The sequence below is a fragment of the Atta cephalotes genome (genome assembly GCF_000143395.1).
Source record: "Atta cephalotes unplaced genomic scaffold scaffold00013, whole genome shotgun sequence".
Classification (NCBI taxonomy): Eukaryota; Metazoa; Arthropoda; class Insecta; order Hymenoptera; family Formicidae; genus Atta; species Atta cephalotes.
This window is the reverse complement of record NW_012130077.1, coordinates 479,822-496,163: the sequence shown is the minus strand read 5'-3', so window position 1 is coordinate 496,163 and position 16,342 is coordinate 479,822. Positions and strand designations below refer to the sequence as shown.

The 16,342-nt window shown below is 34.5% G+C and overlaps 1 protein-coding gene across 1 annotated transcript; it reads left to right on the top strand.

Moving 5' to 3' along the window:
- Positions 1 to 1,322: 1,322 nt before the first annotated feature.
- LOC105617652 (zinc finger protein SNAI2-like) lies at positions 1,323 to 6,711 on the top strand. The gene is given in 3 exon segments (XM_012199208.1): positions 1,323 to 1,467; positions 1,658 to 2,541; positions 6,586 to 6,711. Coding segments are annotated over 3 exon segments (1,155 nt in total).
- Positions 6,712 to 16,342: the final 9,631 nt, after the last annotated feature.

The window sequence follows — 16,342 nt, the reverse complement described above, 5'->3', positions numbered from 1 at the left end:
CCTGGCTCCTCCTTATGTCATATTAACGACCGGTACTGTGCAAGGATCGCTACGGGAATATACTAAACAGAGAATATTTTTTTTTGCCAATTATATGCTTGACCCCTTCGCATTTTTTTTTTATCTTCACACTTTCTTTTATTTCGATGTCGCGATATCTTTTTTTAGCATTGTGTCGATTTACTTTATTCGGCGCGACAGCACTATTTTTTGTCTGTAGAACGAATAAAATAGGTTATAAAAATATATCTGAGAGGAAAAATATTCCATTTTTCTATATAATCGAGATGGTTAACTCAGATAAATGGAGAATCAATACAAAACCTATGTTGATTCTCTTGATTTAACTACATTAAATAACACATTAAATTATTATAAATTTTAATATTACTTTAATATTACTTTTATTATTTTATACAGGATAATTATTTAATTATACTTTATCTGTATATATTGGAATTGCAAAGTGTTATAAAAAATGTAGATTGTGCTTTAATAATTATGACGAAAGATTATAAAAAAATTAATTAATTTGTTATCGCAATAAATATGTCTATAATTTTATATTATGCAAGATTTCTATTATATATTGTTGTTAAAACATTATTAAAATCATAGAAGTTATATCTCTACAGATTCTGTAAACATATTACATACATTGTATGCTTAAGTATGTCTATACGAAAGAATTTATAATGCTGAAAAACGTTGCCTCCGTAATAATCCATTTCCGCGAATATGAGACTATACCTATGTTTGCAAACTCGGATTCTAATTCCCGCGACTCCGCTAGGGCTTTTGTTGTCGTGTCGCTCATCAAAGTCATACTGAGGTCAATCGAGCGACAGCCAATTCGAAGTTAGTCGCGATAAGTCTTGTCAGTCGTGATAGATATTTCATATAGAATGTATCGTGCTGTGAAGATTACACGAATCAGTGGAATGTGTCCAAAGTGTTAAATAACATTTTTAATTATAATAGCGAGAAACTTTTTGTCATTCTATCTTCGCTTATTCTAAATGTAAGTACAAGTTTATGTTACAAAAATATAATATGTTCTCATTTTTAAAATAAGTCTATCGGATTCTTTATTTTCTATTAGAAAGTTTCTATAAGATTATTTAATAGAGATACTGTTACTTTAAAGAGTTATTTTCTGTTAAAATATAGTGTTAGATTAATATTAAAGAGAGTTACATATAGTATTTTTAAATTTAATATAATTCGAAGTCTATTAGATATATTCTCTAATTTATTGTAAAATTAATGATATCAATATAAAATTAATCTTATAATTTATTTATCATTCTTTCAGTACAAATATGAGAATTAAAACAGTTCCAAGACATAGAATGCTCCAAAGCAGTATTAAGATTGCATCTGCATCAAGAAGTTCTTCAGAGGAGAGTGACGCGGATATTGAAAAAGATTATGATTCTATAGGTGCAATAAATGTGCAAGATTCATGTCAGGTAGATAATTATTATGACATTTTTTATTCTATTATACATTGTAAAATTAATTTTTAGTTAATTATCGAAATTAATAATTATGAGAAAAACAATGATTAGATTACTTAAGAAATTTCATACGTATGTGAATATAAAAATTGGCATGCGATTTTAACATTTATATCCTTTATTTTTCTAATACTAAGACAAATTTTATTTAAATTTTATTTAACAGGCATACGCGTTACCTTCAAAGATTCTTATTCCGATTACAACGTTTACTAGTCCGAACAATGGAATGTCCTTCTCTTCATCCACCAGCACGTTACCATCATTGATTAACAACAATAACGTGGAAGTTATGAATCTATCAACAAAGGATAATCCTTCCAATCATATTGATGACATCACGACAGATACCTCCGCTGAGCCAGAGGACAAATTAAAGGATTCCTTCTTGTATAAGATCATGACCGATCCAAACTTTGTGAAGAATATACAAAGGAACAAACAAAAAAAATTTGTCTGCATTTTTTGCAAGGAGGAATTTGTGACGTGTGAAGAATTGACAAATCATATGGAGGCGAAAAAGAACGAAAGTAATCAAATAGTCTGCTGTGCCTGCAAAAAGATATTCGCTGAGGAGAGATACTTGAGATACCATCAGAGATGTCACTCCGACAGGACTAAGTTCACCTGTGACATTTGTACCAGGAAGTACACGAGGTTGGACAATTTGGCGAGGCACAATGTTCTCCACGTGAACCCCGACAAGTTCTGCTGCTCGATCTGCAACAAGACGTTCACGCGTAAGGATCTGCTCAACAAGCACCGCAAGAGTCATGATAAGTATAATCTTTACTGTGTGAAATGCGGCAGGTATTTCAAAAGTATTATCACTCTAGGAAATCATCAAAAAAGTCATCGTGAGGTATCGAACGCTTCGAATATACTTGTTCACAAGTCTGAGAGTTCAGTTTCTCCTGAGAATCTAATCTGCAAAACTGAGAATTTGGTTTCTGCCAAGAATAAAGTTTATGAAGCTTATGATTTAACTTTGGGCGAGAGTTTAGTTTGCAAAACCGATGATGTAACTCACAGAATTTAGAATTTACTTTCCAATATCTATTAGACAAATTAGATATATAGACACACATGTCTGATTTGATTTCAGTTTCTTATATTTTCTAGTAATAAACGTAAAACTTTTCAAGGCGAATGTTACTGAATAAAGTATCATGTATTTTACAAAAAGACTTAGTCTTGTTAAACACTTGTTTGTAACATGAACTTTCGTTCATATAATTATCGTAAATTTATTATATAATAATTCTTTACTATATAATTATAGATTTAGGTATTTGTAATTTTTTCAATTTATTATTTCACGAAAAGCTATATGTGAAATTAAATGGATATACTTTCAAAATTATTTGGATAATATATAAAGTAATATGCATGTATGTATAAATAATATACATATATATGTACGCGTATTTTCTGATGCTGATTTAATTTGTTATTTATATTGTGTTATCGTGATATCTATTTCTTGAGATCATTATCTAGAATAATTACTTAATTATAATACATAACTTACTATTTGATAAACGTTAAATGATCTTATTTACGTCAACTTTTCTCCATGTTATAATTAATGTTATAATCCATGTTATGAATATTAGATACTTTTCAAATATACAGAAATATATTCGAATTTATGCTGGAAAAAAATTATCTTTTTTGAAATATTTCATTTTAATTTAATTGACAATTCAAATAGCCTATTCCTTTCTTTCTCACAAATAGGATATGAACTATTAGGAATATATGGAATACGATGTATCTCACGTGTAATCGCATATATCCAATCACGAGGATTAGAAAGGTCACTTTCTTTAGACTCTCTCGCCACTCTTCTCATCCCTTTTGGCTTTGCACGTTCATACATTTTTTTCATAGCTCTCTTCGCTGTTAACTCTCTTTCTCACTTGCAATTTAATGCAATTAAGTCGAGCGTTAAAATATCGTTCTTAATTCGCCGCCGGCACCCTTTGTTTTAAACGTGGTTTTAGCGCGAGCGACTCACGTTAGAGGCATCCCTTTCTCTCTCTCTCTCTCTCTCTCTCTCTCTCCTCTCAATTCATCTTTCTCTCTCATTTTCTACTTTCTTCTTTCTCTTACATAGCATACAATTCATTTTTCCGTAAGAAGCACATACACGTCATTTCCATGCACAGTGCATAACTTTGATGCTCTGTTACCACAAACTCTAGCTGTCCTCCACGAAATACTAATTTTTTTTCAGAATCCTTTACAAATTTCTCGGGGCGACAAAGAAAAATTTTAGCACCTGGCGATGCTCAAAATTTAGATTTCAGCAATATAAGAAATTGAAATTCTTCAGATGTAACATATGTTTCTTTGTGACTAATATGAAACTCATTTTCTTTAAATATGTAGCATTTTTACTTCAGACAGAGAAAAAAATTTACTAGAACATTTTCAGATAATATTATATTATGAATCTTTTATCTATAATTATTACAATTTTTTTAAATACAATTATTTCTATTTTTATTTATTCAAACATCAAACAATTAATTATATATCTATATTTAACTTAAATTTTCCTCTACCAATTCCGTTTCCATTTTTCCAATTCCAATCCATTTTTCATTCTTTATATTACTAACCACACTCGTTCCGTATTCTCTTTGTTCCTGGTATCCTGAAGAACTTTGGAAAGGTTTTTTCGTTACGACATTGAAAGAAAGCACAACGAAGTACTCAAAGATAGAGCAATAGGAGAGTCCGCCAATTTTCAACATCTCTTTTTCTTTCTCTTTCTCTTTCCTTCCTTCTGTCATCCCGGAATTCTCCTGTGTCCCTTTGATCCACTTACTCATCGTATCGCATATGCGGACTCGACCAAAAATGTAACAAAGTTTTCAGGGATGTCCTGTTAGAGAGGCTAGTACAGATTCTGCGGTCTCTTTGGCGAGCGTCGAACCCAGTTCTTGCTGGATGAACGATGTCCTCTCTTCCTCGTCCTCCGTTAACCTTCTCTCTACTGCAATATACTTGAACGTTATCCTGCAGGTACTCAGAGTGATTATGCGTGACGAGTGACTATGTAAACTCTGGAAAACTATGTATGGAATTGCTCGATCTTTTGAAGATATTATAGAATTTGTAATTATTATGGACACAGTATATAGGCTAATTTTTAAATAATTTTAAATAATTTTAAATAATTTTATAGCAAACATATGCTTTTTTCTTTGATTTTTATCTTTATCTATTTTTAACATCGAATGATTTAAAATATAAAAGTATAAAGTATATAAATGACGGTAAAATGTAATTTTCCTGATATATGTATGCACTTTTCTTTCCTTAAAATTGCAATAAATATTTTTAATCGATAGAATCCTCTTAATGAAATATTAATCCTTAAACGTAAAAGACGTATAAGAATATATTTTCTTGATAGACATTTTAAGATTGTTTAGCTTCTCACGTTGTTGTTTAATCTCTCCTTGTGCCGAAATTTAAAGCATTATACCGTAGAAGAATCTCTTTGATGTCGCGCTTTACATGCAATATTTACATGCTATCGAGGGAAGACTTTAAACTTCTTAAAGATATTTTGAAGGCCCGGAAGTACTTTCAGCGAGCTTGCTGCATTAAGAATTCAGGGGAGGGGCACAGTGGCATTTATTCATTCAGGCATTAATGAAAAGACTATATGGCTGGTGCTTTGTGTACAGAAGTCGACACAAGAAACAAGACAGAATGTTATACTTTTATACGTTTATCGAGTCTTTAGTCTTTCAATCGGCAAAATTTTAAATAAAGTGGAAATTTTTATTTTTCTGTTATTTATTGATCTTTTAATATAAAAAATGTTTTTAAATTTTTTATAAGATTTAAATTCTGAACTCCTTGTTTTTATGTATTAATATTAATATATCATCAAATTTTATCAAATTTTATGTATCATTTTGAAGTCATAATTGTTGCAATTGATTAATCGATTATAACATAAATCACACGATCTGACATTAATAATACATTAATATTTCGTATCTACATAGAAAGAACGATTTTATCGAAGTATCTAAAGATTTAGGCAGATAAATCTAAAAACAATTTTATTGGATTATCAGAATAATTATGTAAGGAGTTCAATAACGCTGCAAAAAGTTTTGGCACTTTAGCAATCATCTTGAGCGTTATATAATTCTTATATAATTATTTTTGATAATTCAACAAAATTATTTTTAGATCTGTATCCAGCTAAATTTTTAAATATTTCAGCAAAACCGTTTTTTCATGTAGCCGAAAAAAACAAGAAAAGCGACAAGAAGTGAATAAAAGCGCGTAAGCTAGGGCAGAGACTTCACCGCAATTTTAAAAACAGCTAAGCATTCCACGTGTTTGTTTGAACGCGCACAATGCCATTAGAAGTGCCTTTTAGTCCCTCTATCGTCCTCGCTGTCGTTGTCGTTGTCGACATCGTCTACGTTGTCGTCTCTCGCGGCCGATCCCTCTCTCTATCCTCCTCCAACCTCTCCCAGGTTGGAAAATCCGCTCACGGCGAAATGCAGGACGTTCTATATACGCGACGTTGAGTTTTTTCATGGTTTTCGTCTGGCACTTCGACGCTCATTTTCCCAGACCGCACGCGTGTGCGCACACGTGTTGTACACGCGCGCCATGGCTGCTGCTCTCTCCTCAGTTGGGGTCATAACGTTTGCTTTCCTGCTTACTTTGCATCACCGAACGGAAAGCCATCAAAATACCTGGGAGATTAAAACCGACGCGAACGAAGCAGGAAGCACGATATCCTTATTTTGACGGTGAGTCAATTTTTATTAACTATTCCGATAAAAATACAATTTCGCTCTTAAATCTTGATTTAAAATACTATAAAAATTATTTTATTGCGAATAAAATTATTAATGTATTAACTCTTTTTTAAGGAAGTTATAATACGGATTAGTTTTATTCTTTAATGTTAATTTAATCAAAAAATAAATTAGATACTTTATTACCACTCTCTTTTTGCTCAAATTTCTTTGTTGTTTATTTTACTGTCGTGATGCATATTTGTGTGCGCGTGAACAAGAACTCGTTACGAAGACATATGCCCTTTGAGTTTCGTCCGTTTATATTAATATTACATCAATGCCATGTCAAAGGGCGTATCCTTCTCGTCATCACCCTTTACGTCTACCCTTTTGCACTTCGATGAGGCTTTCTCGGGCGACCAAGTAACGTGTGACTGTTTCGTGAATAATTAGTGGGTGAGATGTTAACCGATGGATTTGGAAATTTCTCCAAATGGCTCAAAAATATTCACATTTTGTTCGTCCCACGAGTCCCAGTAATTTCCCACGAGTGTTGCCGTATGATAATTAAAAAATGGTGTACTTGCCCGTAAAATTAATTCTTTGCGTTTTTAGCGAACTCAAATTACATTGTTCTGCATGAAACGTTTCTCCTTTTTTCCAGAAGTATCTAGTATACTTTGTTTTAACCAGGATATGTATAATACGCGTATCTATTATAACTATCGAATGAAATTCCTTCTACTATATTTTAAATTGCGAATTGCTTGATTTTATAATTTATTTAATAGAAAATTTCCAATGTATATTTATACTTTAATTACCTATTTGTCTCACAATTGGATAGCTACATTGATTTCGGCTGACTTACCGCAAAGCGGTCATCAAGGGGATACGAAATTTCTTGTAGAGAGAGAGAGAGAGAGAGAGAAAGAGATTAAGAAGAAAAAGAAATCGCCTTGCTTAGGCAAACGTGGCCAATAATCGCTGATAATTTATTAAGACAAAAAATGCTGGTGGATCCTCCCTACCGGTCTTCTTGCGTTATTTAAGAAAATAAATATTTGATATCTCAAACAAAGACTCGGCTATCCTCTCCTTGCCGAAGAGCTAAAACGGAGAAACAAGAGAAAGATAAGGGTGCGACCGCGAGGAGGAAGGACCAAGGATCGCAGCTAAAAAGTACCGAGGGAGAGGGTCGATAAGTCTCTCGCCTGCTTAAAGACGCCGGCGGGGTGGCGACTCATTGGCCGTGAAATATGGGGTAAAAGGTTCGATAATTGATTACACAGATTTTTTATGCCGCAAGAAGCCTTAATTCTCGCCGCTACCCCTCAGAAATAATTCCGCGCCGGGAAACCTGAGCGACGAGGCCGGAATATCGAATCTCCCTACCGACTTTCCCTTACAAGGGAAGACAATCTCGCGTCGGTCCTTACAACCGGTTCAGAGATTAATCGAAATCGCGATTGTGCTTTTCACAGGCGACGAAAATAAGCGGCGTATCGGTGAGGAGATGTCTGCTTCATCGAATGAATGTCCCCACGATAATCTCTCATCTTTTCAAGAGAATCATTTTAGTCTGTATCAAATATAATGTGATAATGTTCATAGATAATGGATTCTCTTCTGATTGATCGTTGTCTATCACTTTTTAATCAACTTGCTTCCTACAATTTTATTTATTTATATTTTTCAGTGAATTATTTTTCCATAAACTATTTACTTATTCGTAATTATATTTTTATCATACGATAAATGAAATTACAATGAAATAACGCTTCTGTCACTTGCGGTGCTGACATATTTCGCAACTTACACTAAAACACGCGTATATTATGCACGTGAAAAATGAATTAATTGTAAGTCGACATCAAAGAACTGATTCGAATAATTTCTCAGCAACCATCAATGGGTGACGATATTACAGGTTGGTTGATCCGAGGCTGATACGTGAGAGCCAATATAGGAACAATGCTTCCTATTACATGAAGGGTGCGCGGCATATTTTCTGTGCGAAGAAACACGGGTTCTAATATTAATTTTTATCGAGACCCAAAGCCGAGGGGGCACAATAGGGGAAGCTTTCGCGGTGTGCGCACCAGAGACGCGTATATTGATTAAAGCGTGGACCGACGGCCGAGGAACGCTTTGTCTCGCTGTGAAAAATCATTGCCGCGCTAATTCAAAAACATCGAAGCTGGCAAGAGATGCCATTAAAGAGAAAGGGAAAGATGACTAGGGATGGAAGGAGAGAGGCAATTTGTATGCCTCCTCCCTCTACCACGCGTATGATCGTTCGATGGAAAAATATTGCGTCCCCGATACCGATAGCCTCTCGACTGCTTTGTTATTATACTAATTAAATTGCTCGTTCTCTCTCTCTCTCTCTCTCTCTTTCTCTCTCTCTGCGATATTCTTTCTTCCAACCACATCGCTCCGCATCAGTTTCAGTCGTTTGAACTTTTTCTTTTCGCCGCCGATTCCGTGAGGCTTCGCTATCGATCTCTTGCAAAATATACTAATTAATTGGTGTGGAAAGGATTATATCGATCTCAAGGTCGATTAACATTTTGTGTTTGATGAGCATTTAGTTTCATATATTTAAGCACATTTATATATTTACAATATTATAATCATAACTATTTCTTTGTTATTTATTCTTACAATAATATAATAATATTTCATATATATTGCTAATATGAATTTTATATATGTTAATATATAATTCAAACGAATGATAATCTTAATTCCCTGATATAAAAAATATAATTATAATAAGTTTGATTTGTGAGAATTAGCGCTGTACTATGTGCGCGATAAATTTCAATATTATTAAATTATATTTTTCATATTTAATTACTAATTTGTATACATGTTTCGGCTAACTCTTCAGTACATACAGATGAATCCAAATTAAGTAAACGATGTAATTAAGTAAGCGATGAGATGCATAAGACGTATAAGGCTATCGTATCCGCATGTTTCCATGTGAGGTGGTCAATCATTATTTCTTAGAATGAAAACGTAGCCTTATACGTCTTATACATCTCTTATCTAATTACATAGATTCATCTGTACTAAAGATAGCTAAAAAGCCGAAACATGTATACAAATTAGTAATTAAATATGAAAGATACAATTTAATAAATTGAAATTGATCGCGCATATAGTAGAACGCTAATTTCCATAATAACCAAACTTATTATAATTATATTGTTAATAAAATGTAATTAAAACGATATGTTTGCCATCCTGATAATTTAGTTTTTTCTTATCGCTTGTTTACGTATTTTGTGTATAAAAAGATGAGAGCTTACTGCTCCTAAACATATAAAAATGTTCTTTCCGTCATATGGAATACATAATTGCTTCATCGTGCGTATTATTAACAAGCACGCTTTTCACGTATGTTTCCCGAATCTGGTTTTCAGAGAAGAATTAAATTAGCATAAGAGCCCTTGGATACGGTAGAGGATGGATAATTCAATGATACCGCAGTGTTACATTTCAAACATTCGTTTTAATTATGATACGAAGCGTACGGTAAGAATTTATGTTTTTCGTAATTACATGCGTAGCGGTCTTTTACACTGCGTTTCTCGCGCAACAAATCATATCATCTGCCGCTGGTCTCTTCTTCGTATGAATTTTACGTAACTCGGAAATCGCGGACACAGAATACGCGTCATTCCCGCTTCCCTCAACAGCTCCCGTTTTTGTGAATTCTGACGTTTCAGAATACATGGTCTTCTTTTATAAAGAGGAATGAGGCAGACACGGGGAACGGATCTTTATCCACAGAAGAACTATTATTACATACATTTTTATAAATTTTATACTTTTCATTTGATTTATTTTAAAATATCTAACGCACTCTTTTCGCTTGCATGTTGCGGTACCGCTCTCCAAATCATAAAAGGAATAGGGAAAAAATGTAATTTGCCGTTTTTCGCATTGAATTGTTATTTTTATTAGCGATGCTGACACGCTTGTTACAAAAATACTATACACATCCTGTCGCATCTTGCTCTATAAATGAGCGACCAGACAGTTTTTGACCTCTCTCATTATTTCGTCTAAAATTAATTCTAACTCGAAAGAATATCTTGTGTATGATTCTGTATCACCAAACAACGTGTTTACTTCGGACTGTCTGCGTCAATTAATGACGGGGACTCGGGCGTATGAATGGCGTAGGCGATATTGAAAGGACGGAGGTCTCGCTACGAAGACTTCCGTGCAATCTTCCAATCGTTGTTGCGGCCGGCATTTACACGGATGTAGACACATGCGCGTGTACGGGATATCTCGCGAAAGGAACGCGGACGAAAATTGATTCGATCATCATCGTCGAGGCGGACGAACGCGCGATAGGTCGCTCTATAAATAGTGGCACCGATGATGGAAGGCTTTAAATGAGATGATATGGCCTCTGATCGACCCAATCAATGCCTCCACTAAATCATCGTCTAAACTGACGGCCGCAACACCACCGGCTAATATACACACGCTATGGAACGCTGGTGGGCGACCGGAAGAAACCACTCATCCAGCGATTGCCGATGCATAGCGTCTTTATGAGGATACGTTACCATGAGTGCTCGTCTATGCGAACCCGTTGTCGCGTATTGTTAGATGAACTCTTTGTTTTTCGATTTTGCGAGAATAACTTTGACAGCAAAACAAACTATACAGTGTATGTGTTTTTTTTTAGATGTAGTATATTGCTATCATTATTGACTTGTAAAAGTTACTTAATATAACAGTAAAAATTTTTTAATAATTATAAGAAAGATCATTTATCGATTTATTATTTAGTAATTTGAATATTAAAATCTTATTGTTTAACAAGATATATACAAATGTGATTAAAAATGTTCATTTTATAAAACAAAATCAAAACAAAATTCTAATCTCTTTCTTTTTTTATAATTCTTTTGATTTATTCAAATGTAATTAATACATTAATTAATAACAAAAATATAATTAAATTAAAACAAAATAAAATTTATAATTGATATTACTTAGCTTTTTATAATCATTTTTATATGATTCAATTAATAATTAATCAAGTTTTCGAAAAAAAATAGAGATATATGCATACACTTTGTCGTGTAGTAGTTTGTTAAATCCAGGAAGTGCATCATTTTAAAAGGTTTCGGTTATAACTCCATGCGGGATGTAGTCTGTTGATATGAAACGAAAAGTGCGTCGCACGCGTGACTGCATCGTTACGCACAGCGTCCGTTGTGACATATTCCGATTGAACAAAAAAAAAGAAAAAAGAGATGATAATTAGTGCCGTGGTTCACCTGTCGACATTGATGTGTGGCTACGAAACATTCATTCAAATGTTCGAATGTTCACATATACGAGAAATTGAAGAGAAGAGAAATACGAAAATTCTGTTTGCCGTACATCTGCGTCATGATGACACATCAAGTTAATTAAATTTGTTCTAGATAATTACTCGGAAAATAGAATCTTTAATCATATCCAGTAATCTCATTCGTATGCATATCTAGCGAATGTTAATGCTTTAGGTGTTTCATAACTTAGAAAATATATAAAAATATATAATATATAACACTTTGCGATGATATAAATTTTACTTGACGATCGATTTATTGCGTATAATGTAAATTATTATTATTACATACTTAATTAAATTAATTATATTTATACATAAATAATTATTGCTTGCTTTTATATAAAAATTGCTTGCGTTTTATTATATAAGAGTTTATGCATGATTTATTTAAAGAATCGAATGATTGATTGCAGAAAAAATGTAAAAAATAATAAGAATTATAAAAAGATATGTGAAAAGATAAATTTTTTATAACATAACATAAATACATAACATAAAAAGAAAGAGAGACACGTGAGATCAGAATTATTGATTCGAGAATATTGACTACAATTTGACGCGCGCGCGCGCGCGCGCGCGCGTGTGTGTGTGTGTGTGTGTGTGTGTGTGTGTGTGTGTGTGTGTGTACATATGCGCATAAAGTTTACGCAAACGTATAAACGTCATACCAATTACTTAGCGTGACAATCTCACAATTGATCGGTGATCGTAAGACAGCCAGGCGAATCTTAACACACTATTGGTCATTCGCGTCTTAATGGACGGTGCTGGGCAATCGGGTATCGACTTTTCCATTAGCCACAAAAGTTGTGGTCACCGTAACGACGAAATTGGCTATACCGAAAGGACATCGCGCCAGTGATGTCGTTGGTACCGGAGGAAATGCTCGGATAGTGAAGGGTGACAAAGGGGGTGGCACGTGGAGATGGGTGGCGTGGTGGATGAAGGTTGGAAGGAGTGACATTAATTCTCATAACATTTTACGAGGCGGTATCTGACCTGTGTCAAGTCCTTCCGACGCCTAGGAGTACGGTTTAGGAGTCATAACTCCCAATCACCCTAAGACATGCAGTCGCGAGCAATTCAGCTGGTATCAGGGTGGTAGTTGTTCTCTCTCGAATAGCGCAAGTTTACCGAAGGTACGTTGCTGTCCATCTCTTTCACTTCTTTTCTCACTTCGCTCGGTGGCTATTTTGGCATATCACTGTCTTATTAAATCTCGTAGACTTTCGGTAATGAATTGTCCTAAATTCTCTGTTATTTCGTTGGAATTTCAATATTGCATGCTTCAAGGCTGTCTATGGATTAAATACGGAAAAAATAAATGATAAATAATATATTACACTAGCTTCAAATTTCCTGTATTACAGTTACAGTGATTTATTTCTGAGAGAACGTCAAACAATGTTATGTTTTTGGTATTAACAAAAAAATCTCATCAATTCTAATACAAATTGTAGTTATTTAAATTATATAATTTAATTAATATAACTTTTAATGTTTCGAAAAACTAAATATGTAATGATAGTCACGATAAATTTTTTAACATTAATTATAGTGCACAACTTTCAACTCGATGAAAATCGATAAAATATAGCGCACCAACGCCTCCAACCAACGCGCTGTAAACACGACAGAAAAGACGGAGAGAGCCGCAGAGTTTGGTAGTTGTGCCTCGTTAAGAGAAACGAAGAACGTAGGGGATGCAGTAAGGGAGGCCTGGAGGTGTACGTTGTCGTTAAACCATACCAGGAATATCGCCGTTCAATTTCGCTCCCCGCGCTTTAAAAAGAAAAAGGTAGAAAAGCGTTCCCGCTCGTCGTATCGGCCGACCGGAGTTCTTTTTGATCTCACTAAAGAATTCATTAAGTTTTGCGGGCGCGGTTAGGTATTAATGCGCGGGGGTGGGAAATGCGCGCGGCGCGTTTTATGCTCGCCCAAGCGCGAGTCAGGCCGGAGAAGAGGCAGGTGGAGGCGGTGGATCTCTTTTCTCTGCCTCCCTTTGTCTGCCCTTCCATTGCTGCTGGCATCGTTTTCTTGTACCTTTGCGCGATGCCTGACTATCGATAGCTCTTTAATATTCGCGTGGAAAACTTGCCATTTCCTCAGCCGTTTTTCTGTGATAAAAGAAGAACTTGTAAAAAGAAAAAGAATAAGGTGCATCTCAGTCACTCGTTAAATCTAGTGGTTATAATATGTTTTACAAAGCATGCATATATTTTTGCGTAAATATGATTTCTGTATGAGTTATATATCTGTAGATATAGAAGCTTTTAAACATTAATTTTGAAACTGATAATGCAAACTCCTAAAAACGTATATTGTGTTTCTATAAAACATAATGTAGGTACTGAACTTTTTCTTCATTTAATACGCTGATAGAGGGGGATATGAGGATGAAGGTGACTTGGAAAATACTAGCTGGACGATAGAGATCGGTTAGAAGGCGAGCAAGACTGAGGTCACCCCGCGTTGGTGGAGTGCATTTGGCCATCAAATAACATCGGCAGTGCCTATAACCGGCTTACGTCCCGACATAAAGTCGGCTTGGCCTTCTCTTCCTTCCACGGTCTATCCTGGCCGCGCTGCCATCTCGAACCACTAACTCGTGATCAAGTCGCCTAACCATCGTCGAACTACCGCCGTATCAGGAGTTGCTGCTCTTGGGAAGCTTAAGCCCGCGATATCAGTTGATTGGGTCTAGCAAGTATCGCCGGAAAGAAAATTCCTTCGGCCTCCAAGAAGCTTCTGATTTTATAAATTTTCTTTTTTCATAAAAAGAGAGAAAGAGATATAAGAAGAAGAAATGATAATTTATCTATATATCTAAATAATATATCTTAATATTTCTAATAATTCTTAAAATTGAGTATGTTATTCTCAAATATAATTTTAAAATAATTGAATACTCTAAATACGTAATAATTTAATTAGAGTGAAATACATATTACTTATGTAATTTGTACATTTTTAAATATGTTCTTATTTTCTGAAAATATCTAAATAGAAAGATTGTATTGAAGATGAATATTATGATACCCTACTATTTTTAATGTAAAACATTAAAAAGACAAAAAGTGTTTCGATAATGCGGATATGACTGCTGTTACAATGAGAATACCCTCGTTTAATATGCCAGTTCGAGACACCCGCTACCAACACTATTCTTCAGCATTTTCAGTTTCCCTGATATTTCCAATTAAACTTTCTACGCTGTGTATCGAGCGATACTCTTTCCTGGATTAATGAAAATACGCTACGTTTGCGGCGGCCTTGCTGATACCCGGAGGTTGTCCTAACATTCAAGAGGGGGATCAATAACTTGCCAATATCGACATTACTGGCGCACTAAGCGCAATATAAACGTTTATGACCCAATGTGTGTCTGTTCAATCCCCCTGGCCAAGGTTCAACCCCCTTCGATCCACCGCTTTTCTACCAGTAGCTCTCAAATATGTGCCATCTGTACTTTGTCTTTAAACATTATTTCACAAATAGATCTACTTGAATTTAAATCTTCTATCATAAGAATAAATATCATGACGAAAAACAAGAAAATATAGATACGCGAACAAATTATATTTAAAATTAGGAAAACGTTTATATTACACATACAAAAAGCTTGATTCGCTTCAAGAGATACGCTTAAATATGATAAGCTTAAATTAACTATAAGATTAAATGTGATTTTATCTACTTGCGATTTCTTCATGAGATTACTTTAGCGAAAGAAGATGAGAACTACTGGTCCGGAGGTATCTAGAAGACATGAAATGGAAGAAGGGTGGGTATTGGTAGCCAACACGAATTTCGTCCTTTTCACTCGAACGTTGTCGTAGTCGGTCGTTGTCAATGTGCGTCACAGGACATATCCACGTCGGTTACTTATTGTTCTTTCACGATGTGCGAGCGATATCGTCTGTGTGGGTGCGTGTTCTGGACACTTAATGTTTCTCTATCTATAGCGGTCAGGTCGAGACAGCCAGGGATATTGTTATATATGACATTGTGGAGGACCCCGGGCAAGAAAAGGCAAGGAGTGGAGCTACGAGAGATATCGCCAGCTACCAATTACCACCGACCAAGAGTTATTGAAAAGATCTCCCCACGGGAGAAACCTCGTAGAATCGCGGCTTGGTCAGGCTAATGAACACTGATTACAATTTGGCGGATGCCCGTCGATGATTTGTGGACAGATTGTGGGCCGCAGGTTGACTAAGGCCATTTCGCACTACTGGCGACGATTTTTCTCCACTCTCGATTCGCGCGACACTTAATATATATTAAGGAAAAATACGACCAAGAAGCATCAATTCTATTTTTTCAAGCGCTATGCACGTTTTTCCGAAAATCTAGAAATATATACAGACGAAACTCATAGTTGCGTTTATAAACTAGCGTCAATGCATAATAAATTAGAATGTAAAAAAACTAAAATATAAATAATCGAAAGAAAACTATATTCTTAAAGGTATTAGTGTCTTATAACATTTTTGTACAAATTTTTACAATGTCCAGTTCAAGCAATTTATTTAAAAAATTTGAGACTTTTAATTTTATAAAATTGTAGTGAATTTATTGTTCAATAATTATTTGTTCCCTTTTAATCGTGATGAAAAGGCGATAAGTAATAGGAGAAGAATTTACTTTCCCACCTCTTT